This window comes from Wolffia australiana, chromosome 13 (assembly GCF_029677425.1).
Source record: "Wolffia australiana isolate 7733 chromosome 13, ASM2967742v1".
Taxonomy (NCBI): domain Eukaryota; kingdom Viridiplantae; phylum Streptophyta; class Magnoliopsida; order Alismatales; family Araceae; genus Wolffia; species Wolffia australiana.
The window spans coordinates 13,242,804-13,257,009 of NC_135847.1; the positions used below are offsets into that span (position 1 = coordinate 13,242,804).

At 39.2% G+C, this 14,206-nt stretch overlaps 1 protein-coding gene across 1 annotated transcript; it reads left to right on the forward strand.

Annotated features, from left to right (window-relative positions):
• Window positions 1-839: 839 nt before the first annotated feature.
• LOC144710938 (Ypt/Rab-GAP domain of gyp1p superfamily protein) lies at window positions 840-11,625 on the forward strand. The gene is made up of 10 exons (XM_078584788.1): window positions 840-1,049; window positions 1,965-2,121; window positions 2,198-2,369; window positions 3,940-4,010; window positions 5,432-5,569; window positions 5,675-5,766; window positions 7,177-7,448; window positions 8,846-8,931; window positions 9,025-9,126; window positions 9,904-11,625. The coding sequence occupies exons 1-10, from the start codon at window positions 925-927 to the stop codon at window positions 10,063-10,065; spliced, it is 1,377 nt and encodes a 458-aa protein (XP_078440914.1). The 5' UTR covers window positions 840-924; the 3' UTR covers window positions 10,066-11,625.
• The last annotated feature ends 2,581 nt before the right edge of the window (window positions 11,626-14,206 follow it).

Here is a 14,206-nt window from a genome sequence, read left to right on the forward strand (position 1 = left end):
CAAGGATGGTCATATCGTCTTCTCAACAATGGTTTATTCTGGTTTCTATGGAAGTTTGAATGACTTGCATGGCCGATTACTGACCGTTGGATGATGATCCAAGGATGGTCACAACGTCTTCTCAACAGTGGTCTATTTAAATTTCTATGGAAGTCAAAATGGGCTTGCATGGCCGATTACTGTCCGTCGGATGAAGATCCAAGGATGGTTAGATCGTCTTCTCAACAATGGTCTATTTTGATTTCTTTGGAAGTCTAAATTGGCTTGCACGGCGGATTACTAGCCGTCGGATGATGATCCAAGGATGATTACATCGTCTTCTCAAGAATGGTTTTATTTTGATTTCTTTACAAGTTTGAGTGACTTGCATGGCCGATTCGTGACCATCGGATGATGATCCAAGGATGATTACATTGTCTTCTCAAGAATGATTTATTTTGACTTCTTTAGAAGTTTGAGTGGCTTGCATGGACGATTTCTGACCGTCGGATGATGATCCAAGGATGATTACATCGTCTTCCCAAGAACGGTTTTATTTTGATTTCTACAGAATCTTGAGTGACTTGCATGGACGATTCCTGACCGTCGGATGACGATCCAAGGATGATTACATCGTCTTCTCAACAATGGTTTAATTTGATTTCCACGGGAGTTTGAGAGACTTGCATGGACGATTCCTGACCGTCGGATGACGATCCAAGGATGATTACATCGTCTTCTCAAGAAATGGTTTTATTTTGATTTCTACAGAACTTTGAGTGACTTGCGTGGACGATTCCTGACCGTCGGATGACGATCCAAGGATGGTCATACCGTCTTCTTCAGCGTAGCGTGCCAGTAAAGTACTGGGAAGAGCGGTCTTGAGAGGGGAGTTTGACAGTAGAGCTTTCTTGCTCCCATGGTCGTCGGTGAAAGCAGTTGAACATGCCAAGCGGCAGAGAAGGGGGCCGGGGAAAGGAGCCCAGCGAGGGGATCGATCGATCTCCTTCTACCAACACCAGCCTGAATCTCGAATGGCGATTGAATCAGACGCTTAGAAACGTCCAGGGGTACTCTCTCCAATCACTTAAGCTGCGGCGATGCCGAATCTCGGATCTGATTTGATTTTCTGCCTTAATTGGTTGCTGGAATGGTTCCATCGTCTGGCCTACTTTTTTTATTCTGCTGATGCTACAGTTTCTGTTTTTCTGTGAAATTTTGTGTCTAATTGGCTTTTGGTTTATGGGAAATCAATGGTTCGAAATTTTGTTTTTTGAAATTGAGGTGTTTTATGTTACTTGAGCATGCAACAATCCTTTGGTTTTTCCTACAATTTCGGGCGCTGATCTCGTGCATTTTTCTTTTGACACAATTAGTTTTCATGACTTCGGTCGCCGGATATCATGTAAAGTACCATCTTTTTTTACTTTTAGTTTCTATACGTTTACGGACTCTTGATTCTTTGTAATATAATCAGGGGGATATCAATGAATTCATTGATTCATTAATCTAGTTCACACGCTTAGAACTATTTTAAAATTGATCCGGCTTTCTCAACGTTGTTTAATATTGAAGAAATCGATAGTTTTAATATCTGATACTTGTGGCAATGGTGGATTGACAGACGGGGTGCGACAGTGCTTTATTACTTTAATTTCAGTGAGAAAAATCGAAGAGTTCTTTAGTAGCTCAATATACAGATGAGAGAACTGAAAATTGGACAGAGGAGTCTGGCTTTACATGTCTTCAGCTCTTTATATTAGAATTTAGATATTATATCTTCAGCTCTGTTTGGTCGTTGAGAAATCTATTACGCCTATGAAACTCTTGTGAATATACGGCAGTCAACTTTCTGAAACGTATTTGAGATCGTTTTTCTTTTATTGGAACACAATAACTTGAAGCTAAAGGATAGATACTTTTTTGAGATATTTTGACGAAGAAACTAAAATTTTTTAAGCACCTACATTTTGTTTTGTAGCCAGGTTACTCAAAGGTCGAACGTTTCCTGGAAGGATTTTGTTGACGCGGAAATCTGAGCCCCTCCATGATTCTGCTTCTCTTCAACCATCTAAAGATCAAACGAGAACGTACTCAGAAAACCATCTAGGGATGGACGAGTCTGCTGAAAATAATGCAGAGGTAGCCCATGCATTGGATCTTTATTTAATCTGATTTCACAATTAATTGAATTATTTTTGTACAAATTTTTGTACAGGTGTCTGGTGATGTGATAAACAACTCAAAGATTCAGAAGATCAAGTCTTCAACAGTTTCATCTGATGGTTCGCCGTCAGATATGCAAAGATCTTTATCTGAGAGCAGGTCAACAGATTCAGCAAGACTCGGAAGATTTAGGAAAGAACTTTCGGGCCAGAATGTTGTCCTAGGTATGCCACTCACCATCTTGATTTGTATCCTTTCTCTCTTTTTTTCCCCTTTGAAACAGATTATTAGATACTTTCTTTTGATTTCTAATCGTCCTGTGATTCATCTAATTTGGCCGACTAACTTTGATCTTAAGAGAATAATTTCATCTCTTTTTCTATTTTGCATCACGAGAGCACTTTCCTACAAACACGTTGTAGCTTTAAGTGCACAGAGAATAGCACTAGTATGGGTACTCGGCCAAGTATTTGACGTACTATTAAAAATTGTCGTTGTACCTGACTTATTTTCTCCACGGCCAATGGTTGCCATGGGGGATGTCTAGAAGCATGTCATTTCTGGGCTTCTTGGAGGAAATATATCACTGTATTACCTATTTTAATAAATTACAATAAACTAAACTGTCCGAGCCTCGGAACTAACTAGATGACTCGCGAAGACTCCTTGTTCAAAAGTGTTTCAACTTCTCTTCGGGTACTGGCTGACCCAAGTTTAAACTCGGGGATTCTATCAGATAGAATATTGAGGGACTGATTATTGAAGAACCGTTATTCCATTGCTAGAGATATTTTATATAATTCCTTTCTTTTCTTAAAAAAATTATGGGTGAAAGGTATTTTTGGAATCTTAGTTATTAGGTGACAAAAATATACCTGAGCACAAAGTTGGTGACATGACTTCAAACCTTTATCTGCTGTAGCTGTTGTAGCTTGTGATTAGTTTGATGAAAACTATCTTAAAAGCCATCCTTTCTTATGAGAGATTTTGGCTGTTGTATTCCTGAAACCCCTTTTTATCATTTCAATATGGCAAGCACCCACCTTTACTGTACATATTATGTTCGGATCTTGTGATCCAAATCTGAGTTATTTCAACGGTCATAATACTAGACGTCACATGCGTATTCTATAAAAAACGAGAAAGCCAGGGTAATAAAACAAGGAGGGTCTTAGTATCATATTCTAAGAGGATCTCAATCATTTTTTTGTTCATCGGGATGTTCAGAAGGGAAGACTTCTGATGCAATATTCGCAAAAAAAGAAATGTCTCCATCAACAAGGACGCACCTCTCCGACGTGGTCTGAAACCACCGCTGTTCTGGAATAGAAATGTGTAGATCCTGGTCGTAACCACCTCGCAGGGAACTTCAAGATTTGAGGCTCCGCCGCTCCCCTCCCTCTGGTCGAATGCAACCCGGAGCCCAGGGAGCCAAGCTTCACAACGACTTCTTGACTTCTTGCTTCGGGGTACCCCCCTGGTCGCCCCCCTCTTCTCCTTTTACACTTCTCTTTCCCGCCTTTATTCAATAGTGGGCCTGATTTATTTCTTCTACTAATGGGCCTGATCTAGCCCGTTTATTAAAAGATCGTCATGTGCCATACCATTATGCAGTTGACTCCGGGTCAGCCCTTGGTTGACCCTTCTCTCTCTGTTCCTTCTTGTGTCTTCTCTTATAAGATATGTATAGTACCTTATCAACTTGTTATGACTTTTGGTGATGCATAGCTTTGCCTGTATTTTTATCTTGCCTTTTCATCTGTATATTGAGTGATTTCTTGTTCATCTCTGTAGAAAATTTACGCGAGTTATCTTGGAGCGGAATTCCTCCCTATATGCGACCAATTGTGTGGAGACTTCTTCTTGTATGATCCTTTCTCACTATTAATTTGAATATTATTCTGTGAAAGATTTTTACTCAAATATAACATCGATACATTTGTGAATAACCTCCTCTTCGTCCACATTTTTTTATTGAGATACATATGAGATTTATTGTTATTTGGACTAGGGAATCAAATCATCACTGTCTCAGACAAAATTAATATAGAGGCAGTAGATTTATCATTCATGTCAATTAATGGAGAACATGTGACTTCCTGAGTGTAATGTTCAGAACGCTTTTCTGCTTCCTAGTAATGTGTCTATGTTGTTGTCTTGACTACATGGCTTGTTTTTGAGCATTACCACTGTATCCAAGAGCCTCATTATTTGTTTCATCCCAATATTTGTTTTGACAATTCTGTATCGATGTTATTTAGTTACCTGGCAGCACAGATACTAAAATCATCAAAGAGATTCCGTATGTCCTTCCATCTGGTGTGTCAGACATGAGTCTGATTTGATGAACACATACATTAAAAAGAAGAATCAAATAACTATAATATCAGAATTTTCTATGTACACAGCTCTCAAGATGGATGGATGTTGTCAGGCAAACCCTTCTCTGCCAGGGGTGCATGTGTACAGATCAGACAAAGACAAGTAGAGGAGGAGCCATTGATCATCAATGCAAGCCGAGTCGTATGGAAGCTAAAGATCCCCCTAAAAGTGCATGATCTGTACGGAGGATGAAGAGGATTGTTGGGACGAAGGTCGTCAGGAAGAGGTGGCTCCCAAAAGCTTCGGCTGAATGTGTTATGTTTGCAAGCGGCGAAGAACACTGGGCCCATCTCTTCTTCAAATGCTCGTTTTCCCAAGCAGTGTGGACACACCAGCCAACCACAGGGGTGATGTCCTGTCGGAGGAGACCTTCTAGAACTCTACTGTGTGATGCTCTCAGGGGGCGAGAGGGGCATGGGCGACCCTTCGCGTTGCTCTGGGAAATCTAGATGCATAGGAACGAAGACATATTCGTTGGACACTGTTGTAAGAGCAGTGGCGAGCCTTGTCTCTGCATGGTTTAAATTACCGCGGGCAGCCTTGTCTCTGCATGGTTTAAAGGACCGCGGGCAGGGTGTGGGATGGCCCTTTAAGCCTAATATTACTTAATAATCATTAAGTAATATTATTAAGTAATATTTTTTCTTCAAAAAATATTACTTAATAATCATATAATTTATCACATCAAAAGGGTCACCAATTTTATGCGATCTCCGTTATTTTTTTTAATGAGCCTCTTTACAAAGTAACACTAGTCTCTTCAAAGTTGACTGAATCTCCTTTTACAAGCTTTGTATACCCTGTGGCATACTTCTTTTGTCATCAGGATAACTTGTTTCAATCTTTCTAGTCTGCTATCTGCGATACTTTCACGTTCAGTTTTTTAAATATCAACTGACAACAGGGGTATGCGCCGCCTAATTCAGATCGAAGGGAGGGAGTTTTGGCCAGAAAACGAAGTGAATACTTTGAATGTGTTTCCTTATATTATGATATTCCTGATTCTGAGCGATCTGACGATGAGATCACCATGCTTCGCCAGGTAGGTTTATCGTTTCAAGTTTTCCTTTTTTTAATGTTGATCTTCTTCTCCATGCTGCTGGCTTGTGATCAGCTCTACTAAATCTATTTCATCTTCGACTTGTAGATTGCTGTTGACTGCCCAAGAACGGTGCCTGACGTCACTTTCTTTCAGCATCCATTGGTTCAAAAATCTTTGGAACGCATCCTTTATACCTGGTATGATACTCTTGCTCATTTTAGCTTTCATTTTGTGTGTCTTAGGCAATCACTTGAAGAAAATTTGCTTCCGTTCATTTTATACATGAGGGTGACAATGCTTTTCCTTCTGTTTTGAAATGATTTCCTTTAAAGTTACACTAACCACACTAACCACAAAACTTTTGCCCTGAATGAACACATTTAGTATGATATTGATTTCTACCACACTGATCCTAAATCACTGTTTGAATCCCCAAAACTACCAGTTCTTTGGTCTAAACTGAATCACGATGAACAGAAAACGTGAAGGAGAACCCAGGGAGATAGATGAAGACATGTTCAGAGAAAGAAGAGTGGGAACTGTAGATAGGGGTTTAGGGGTGTTCTCAGTCTACCTCTCCATAGACCACTACCACCGGGTTGACAATAGCCAATCTCTCCACTGTTCCTTTGATGTCCCCTTCGTTTTGCCTCCCCTTTCACTGTACAGGATTTCGCCTGGGTTGAGGGTCACCAGGTTGAGATGGTCCGGTTTAGGCTGAACCGGTCTGGCTTGGTTGTCTTTCTCGTCTCCCAGTGTGTGGGAACCTGCTAGAACGCGGGATTGCCATCGTCCCTGACAGTAGTAGCACACTGTAGGCCCATCAGATATTTAATTCATAAAAGAATGGGAAATCAAGAGAAAGAGACTGGCATACTTTGAAAGGGACTATACAAGGAAATGTGGACTGAACTCTTGAGGGCATGCAAGGGGCTGTTTTATTGCCTATGTTAGGGATAGTGTTCGTTGACGACAACGATTAGTTATCACCCCAGTCATTCATCCTTGCAAGGATGTCGTCATCATCATCTCTTGTCTACGGTTGGATGTCAATGACACTGATGAAAATAGTCTTGTCGTCTCCTCTCTTCATGCTTCCTCTGTTAACCCCACTCAGATGATGAGAGATGATGCAGTTGTCATTCACTTTCAGCCAGGATGACGATATTGGTGATATACTTGTCGTTGTCACTCGTGCTGCAGACAAGGATGATTACCCCTTTCGGATGATAATGATGATGATTTTTATCATTGTCAGAAAACACTGGTTAAGGAGCTTAAATGCCTCTGATATGTCCCCGTGGGATATTCAATGCTTCTTAATGTAAATTGATTCTAACAATGCAAAGAGAGATAAAGAGAGAGGGAAGGAGATTGGCATGGATAAAAGATATCGGTCAGAATGTGCTAAAAAGAAAGAACTACCCTTAGATATGATCTCCACTTTTCTCCTCTAAAGGATGTTGCCAAGTTTTTGACAAAATAATGGCATCCCCCACAGTGTGTACAGAAGTTCACTTTTCTGTTTCCCATTTAATTGGTTTTTTAACGATTCCATTCCTGAGCTTATTTTGTCTTGAACTAAGTTGTCCTTGGTTCGTTTTCAGGGCTATTCGCCATCCTGCAAGTGGATATGTTCAGGGGATCAATGATCTTGTGACACCATTTCTTATAGTTTTCTTGTCAGAACATCTCAGTGGCAACATAGGGGATTGGTCAATGTCTGATCTTTCTCCGGAGAAGGTATCTAATGTGGAAGCTGACTGTTATTGGTGTCTCTCTAAGCTTCTCGATGGAATGCAAGATCACTACACTTTTGCTCAACCAGGAATTCAGCGTCTTGTTTTCAAGTTGAAAGAGCTTGTTCGAAGAATAGATGGTATATCTCCCATTACCTTGTTGAATTTATTCGGATGCAAGTCTTTAAAAAAGCATAAGTTTTTTCCGAGTACTCTATTATGCATTTCTGAAATTAAGTTCCTGTTGCAAGGATTGGGGTTTTCTCGAAAAAGTTCTCTTTTTTGTACCTCCATATTTGTCGGGATTTTTGGTTCCTGATTTTTGTCGATATCTTTGAATAAAACCAATGAATTTGACATCTGATCGAAATGGAAAGTTAATGTGCTCAAATAGACTATTAAATCCAAACCTATTTTTTAAAAGAAGAGAATCCTTTTCTCTGGTCAGTCTTACTGCCAAAGGCAAAGAAAATGTTGAAGACCAAAATCTTGCTTAAGAAAAAAAGTAGCACCCTTTCTATCAGCCACAGCTTTTAGCACAGTGGGGAAACTCTTGATTCTTTAACAGTAATATTTGGGATACGATCCCCAACCCCTATCAGGATCATTTCCATCATTTTTCCTTAGAGTAGGTCATTTCTATTACATGTTGCCCTCCCAAGGAGGGTGGTTAAGAAAGTTGTTGAATTGGCATAGAAAGTTGTCAAGAAAGGTTCAGTTAGGACTGAGGACGTTCTAGACAAATTCTAGAAGTGTCGAGGATTCTATGACAACTAAGAATGAGTGAGTTGAGGATAATCACTATCATCAAGCTTCTTCACTGGTTGACTGCAGCCCTAGCTGCAGTCATGAACATAAGAAAAACCGTAATGCTGGCGACAAGGGTTTCTCTGGTCTAAAAACCAATGAGAGACATCATGGGCTCGGCCATGTGAGCCTGACCTAACGAGTCTGGTGTGCTATCTGATAAATGGGCCTCTTGTGTATGGGACTCACGTTTACATTTAAAGAAATGAGAGATAGAAAAAGGACAGAGATAGAAATGTACCGTAGGTCTCTCTACACCTCCTAGATCATTCGCCGATAGAAATGTACCGTAGGTCTCTATCAGTATACATGGACTCGGAAGTGAGAAGGAAATTCTTGAGAGTTGTGATGGAGACGTAGATTTTCATCTATATAGATTTTGAAAGAAATAAAGCATACTATAGACGATTTATTGAGAAAATGGAAGGGTACATTCAAGCGGTTGTAGTACATACCTGGATTGGTCCCTCAACACCTTCTAGGAAGGATCTTCTTGCCAAATTCAAGCGATGGTAGTTCCTCTCTTCTTGCCAAATTGGCCTGGCAGCCACATCTTGCCTATTTCTCATTCTGGGGGTAACATCTTCTTGCCTGTTGAAGAACAAAAGACAGAAATGGCGGGAAGGGGGACCAGAATCGTATCAAGCTGCTTGTTCATTTAATTAACTCATATCTCAATCTCTTGCAACACGTAGTATAGTTGACTTAATCTCCCTCCCTTTTATATCAGAACCAGTTTCAAGACATATGGAAGAACAAGGGCTGGAGTTTCTCCAGTTTGCATTCAGGTGGTTCAACTGCTTGCTTATCCGTGAGGTGACCATCAACATGCTTTTATTTTTTTCAAAAGAATTTGGTATTCTTTATTGTTCCGATTTATTGATAAAATGTCGTTGATATTTGAATCAGGTACCCTTTCATCTTGTCACTCGTCTATGGGACACATATTTAGCCGAAGGAGATGGGCTGCCTGAATTCCTTGTGTACATATTTGCTAGCTTTCTTCTTACTGTAAGTATGATCTTCCACAAACTCTGTACTTATCTTTATGATTTATGCACATCCGGCTTCATATTTATTTTCTCCCCATAAATTGCTTAATGATGCCCAGGGATCTGCATTCCACACTTTTATTCCATACTTTTACCATTTATTAAGTCAGATAATCCAATTTAGCTGCTGTGCTCATCATTCTGCGCATTTTTGTTTCTTGATCCCAGATGATATTGTTCATGTTTGTGATCTATGTGTTCCATTTGAAGGATATTTCAGAGCCTAATGGATTTCCCTTGAATCTCTCTCTCTCTCTCTCTCATTCCCCGTCTCTCTCTTTCTTTCTCTCTATTTCATTCTCTCTCACCTCTTTCTCTCTCTCTCCCTTACTGTCTCTCTATTTTTATTTCTCTTTCTGACTCCCTCTCTATTTCTCTTTCTCTACCTCTCACACTCTCACTTGCTCTCTTTCTTTCTCTCTATATTGCTCTCTCTATCCCTCTCACTCCCAATCTCTCTCTCTCTCTCTCTCACAAAATATCATTGCGCACAAAAGCCACCAATGCTCTCCATGTAAACTCTCTAACTTGCTACGCCCTCATCTTCATTTAGTCTAATGTTTTTGAGGTATTTCATTCGATCAATGTTTCCTAATTTCGTCTCTCATTCATTTTTCTTCTTACTTGAACAACTTCGATGTCGAACCCATTCGTCCACATCATTAACGCATGTTTTTTTAATAATAAACGGAGAGTGTGATCGATGGCGTGCCTTTTGTTTGTATATTTGGGGCAGTGGTCGGAAACCCTGCGGAAATACGATTTCCAGGATATGGTGATGTTCCTGCAGCACCTACCAACGCAGGCCTGGACCCATCACGAGCTAGAAATGGTCCTCTCCCGTGCTTACATGTGGCATACCATGTTCAACAACTCCCCCAGCCATCTCTCTGGCTGAACACATACTCTGTACGTCTTTGATTCTCTCTCTCTCTGTCTCTATCTTGTTACTTCTGTCTTTGACTCTCTCTATGCCTTGTCTTTCTGTCTGTCTGTCTCTCTCTCACTCTACATCTGCCTCTGACTCTGTCTATCTCTTGTATTTGCCACTGGCTCTTCCTCTACCTCCCTCTTTGTCTGTCTTTGACCCTCTCTCTGGATTTCCTTGTCTTTCTGTCTGTCTCGCTCACTATATCTGCCTCTGATCTCTCTCTATTTCTTGTATCTGCTTCTCTGTCTCTCTCTCTCTCTCTGTCTTTGCCTCTGGCTCTCTCTCTGAGTCTCTGTCTTTGAGTTTCTCTCTGCATTTCCTTGTCTACCTGTCTTTCTGACTCTCTCTCTCTCTATGTATCTACATACGATTCTCTCTCTATCTCTTCTCTCTGCCTCTTACTCTCTCTTTGTCTCTGTCTTTGACTCTCTCTCTCTCTCTACCTTGTCTTTCTTTCTGTCTGTCTTTCTCTCTCTCAATCTGTATCTGCCTCTGATTCTTTTGCTCTCTCTCTCTCTCTGCCTCTGGCTCTCTCTCTGAGTCTGTCTTTGACTTTCTCTCTGCATTTCCTTGTCTACCTGTCTTTCTGACTCTCTCTCTCTCTCTATGTATCTACGTAGGATTCTCTCTCTATCTCTTCTCTCTGCCTCTTACTCTCTCTTTGTCTCTGTCTTTGACTCTCTCTCTTAATTTCCTTGTCTACTTGTCTTTCTGTCTCTCTCTCTCTCTCCCTATGTATCTGCTCTCTATTTCTTCTCTCTGCCTCTGGCCCTCTCTCTCTCTGCAGCTCCTAGTATACCTGTCTTTCTGTCGCTCTCTCTCTCTATGCATCTACCAATGATTCTCTCTCTTTCGCTTGTATCTGCCTCTGGCTCACTCTCTTTGTCTCTCTCTTTGACTCTCTCTCTGCATTTCCTTGTCTACCTGTCTTTCTGTCTCTCTCTCTCGCTCTATGTATCTACCTCTGATTCTCTCTCTATCTCTTCTCTCTGCCTCTGGCCCTCTCTCTGTGTCTCTCTCTTTGACTCCCTCTCTGCATTTCCTTGTCTACCTGTCTTTCTCTCTCTCTCTCTATGTATCTACTCTCTATCTCTTCTCTCTACCTCTGGCTCTCTCTTTGTCTCTCTTTGACTCTCTCTCTGCATTTCCTTGTCTACCTGTCTTTCTCTCTCTCTCTCTATGTATCTACCTCTGATTCTCTCTCTATCTCTTCTCTCTGCCTCTGGCCCTCTCTCTGTGTCGCAGTCTTTGATATCTCTCTGCATTTCCTTGTCTACCTGTCTTTCTGTCTCTCTCTATCTCTCTATGCATTTACCAATGATTCTCTCTCTTTCGCTTGTATCTGCCTCTATCTCTCAGCCTTGTCTCACTCTGTAACTGCCTTTATTTCTCTCTCTACGTCTGTGTATCTGCCTTTGATTCTCTCTCTCTATCCATCGGCCTCTCTCTCTCTCTCTGTCTTTCCTTGTCTTTATGTCTCTCTGTCTGTCTCACTCTATATCTTTATCTAGCTCATTTTGAATATTACTGCTTTGTCTTTACCGTTGGACAACAAGAGGAAAGATTGAGGCAAACATTGTTTCAGAAAGGAGACATTGAGGTTGGAATACCCTGGATTGATAGTTCCAAACAGGATGCATTTCACTCAAAAGAGTAAAAAACATTGTAGGATCTTTCATGACAAATGATGTTATCCTTTACCTTATCACTTTGGTGGATGCAAAATTATGGAAAGCAAAAAAAAAGATGAATAATTTTTTTGTTTATTTTTTTGACCTTGGATTATCCATATGCATTTAAATGATTCATGATGAAGTGGATGTATTGCTATCATATGTTTCTTAAGGTTAAAGTCACTACTTGGTGATATGATGCTGGTGAAGTAGTATGACTTGTCTGAATTTCCATCAGCTTCTCATGACTCAGCTTGCATTATAGAATGCTATGTAAAATACTAATCTCAAGTATTCATAATGCACAACAAAAACTGATTCATATGTTCTGTTTTGAATGATAATCAATTTCAAGAAAATCTATTTCCATTGCTGACACATGTTCTTTCTAACATACGAAATATAAATAATAAATGAAATGTAGTGACATATAAGTCTCATTCGTGTGATTATCACAAAGAGATAAGCTTTGAGCATCATACATGAAAAACTATCTGAATTGAACATCTAACTCAGCTTAACCATCATACCAATATGTAATATAGTAGACTCGCTGGCAACCAAAAGGGTGCATACCATTTTGAGGAGGCACAATGTCCCAAGTTTTATGCATAGCTCTCAGAGCTGGTCATCATGACAGTTTTCTGCTATTAAAATCAATGCATACTCATTGGTCCTTGGGTATAGAGATGAAATCTACAATAAAAGACACGAAGCTGCTCAAAGGAAAAAGCTTCAGACGCATGCAAGTTCAAATGCCTTAACGATGAGAAATGTACGCATTGATATATACATGCAGGACTTTGAGTATCATCTTAATTTATTTTTGGTCATAATTAATTATTTTGGAAGATATGAATTGCTCATTTTGTGATCTAAGGGATGCATTATAGGAGTGAAGTGAATTAAGTTTTATATCAGTATATACTTATATACATGGGCCTATATATGATACTGACTAGTGAAGGGTGTATATTATAAACTATCAAGGGCTTTAAAATATGGCATTTATGCGACAATATTTCTAACATTTTCACGCTTAGTATAGGGTAAGGATCAAATCAAGAAGGATCAGGTAATGAAGAATTAAAAAAATTGATCTGAATTTGGTTTTAGATTTGAGTTGCCTTCATATTTTTGGGTTTTTGAAACATTTTATAGGTATTATTTTCACTCAAAATGAAAGCAAAATATTTAAAAATGATCTTAAAAATATTATTTTTTATTAAATAATTAAATTTCAATATGATTTTATGATATTTTGGTAATTTTTAGAAATTATTAACTGAAAAATTAAAAAATAGATGAAAATGGTTTTTTGGTTTGAATATGTTTTGTTTGGGTCAGTTTGTGTGGTTTCTGTTTGTATAAGTTCATGCCAGAGTGGTTTGGGTAAGTTTTATTCTAGTTTGGTATCAGTTGAATGAATTGACTTGACATCAGGCAAGTCTGCCTGGTTGGATTGGTGGCTCCACTGATTGCAACCGATTGGTTCAGCCGGCGACAAGATAAGCCATTGGCTGCTAAGGTTGTAGGCTAGCTGAGTGGTGGTTGGCAACAAAATAACAATAACATTCAGAATTCAAAAAATTCTTTTAGCTGGAGCTATGCATTTTTGGAAGAGGTCAGTGGAAGTGGAAATCTAGTGATCTAGGCTATCCTTTTGAAACTTGCCTCTAGAAAATGATGAATTAAGTCAAATGAAAAAGATAAAAGATTACACAAAGCTCATTGCCCCTTTTTCCATGGGACTTGTGGTGTTTTCTCCCAAGAGTTTATATGAAAATTGAATTATGTATGCCACACAGTTTTAGAATGAGAATGGATTAGGGAAGTATGATGCACTAGGCTGCCAAGAGGAAGTTGGAGCTAAAATCCTATATGAGATGAAAAGAGAGTGGAAGAGAGTTTACATAAATGTGAGCTACTTCTTCTAGTCTTTGGATTTCATTTACAGGATTTGGAGGGCTATGCTATATATTTATCTAGCCTTGATCCATCTCCTTGATGTTTTAAAATACATACGTGATAAAAACTAATTTTACAGTACACTCCATAATTCTGGCCATTATTTGACCCATATCTTAAAATGCATCAAATGGCCTCCAAAAAATGAATTTTTTTTTTCGGGGCCTATTTTTATGTTCTGGGTCATGGCTTGGGCTTGTTTTTTTCTCCCATCTGAATCACCACTTAATTCATTTAAAATAAAACTAAACTAAGTCCTTAATTATGGCCATTAAGTTAATCACCACTTAATTCACTTAACCCCTGTATTTAAAATAAAACTCCAAGAAGATGGGAGAAAAATCTATTTGTGTCTAAGGATTCAGGTTAGTTTGGTCTCAGAAATTAATAAATGTAAAAATATAAATTAGTAAAATAAATTATAATATTATCATTTTTTACTTTGAATTATGAATGATTCAAGTGAA

Bases quoted from the DNA above. Each gene is read 5' to 3' on its own strand.
- LOC144710938 (XM_078584788.1), top strand. From the start codon at position 925: ATGCCAAGCGGCAGAGAAGGGGGCCGGGGAAAGGAGCCCAGCGAGGGG. The intron at 1,050-1,964 runs GTACTCTCTCCA...TTTTGTAGCCAG, and splicing joins ACGCTTAGAAACGTCCAGGG to GTTACTCAAAGGTCGAACGT. The intron at 5,570-5,674 runs GTAGGTTTATCG...TTCGACTTGTAG, and splicing joins AGATCACCATGCTTCGCCAG to ATTGCTGTTGACTGCCCAAG.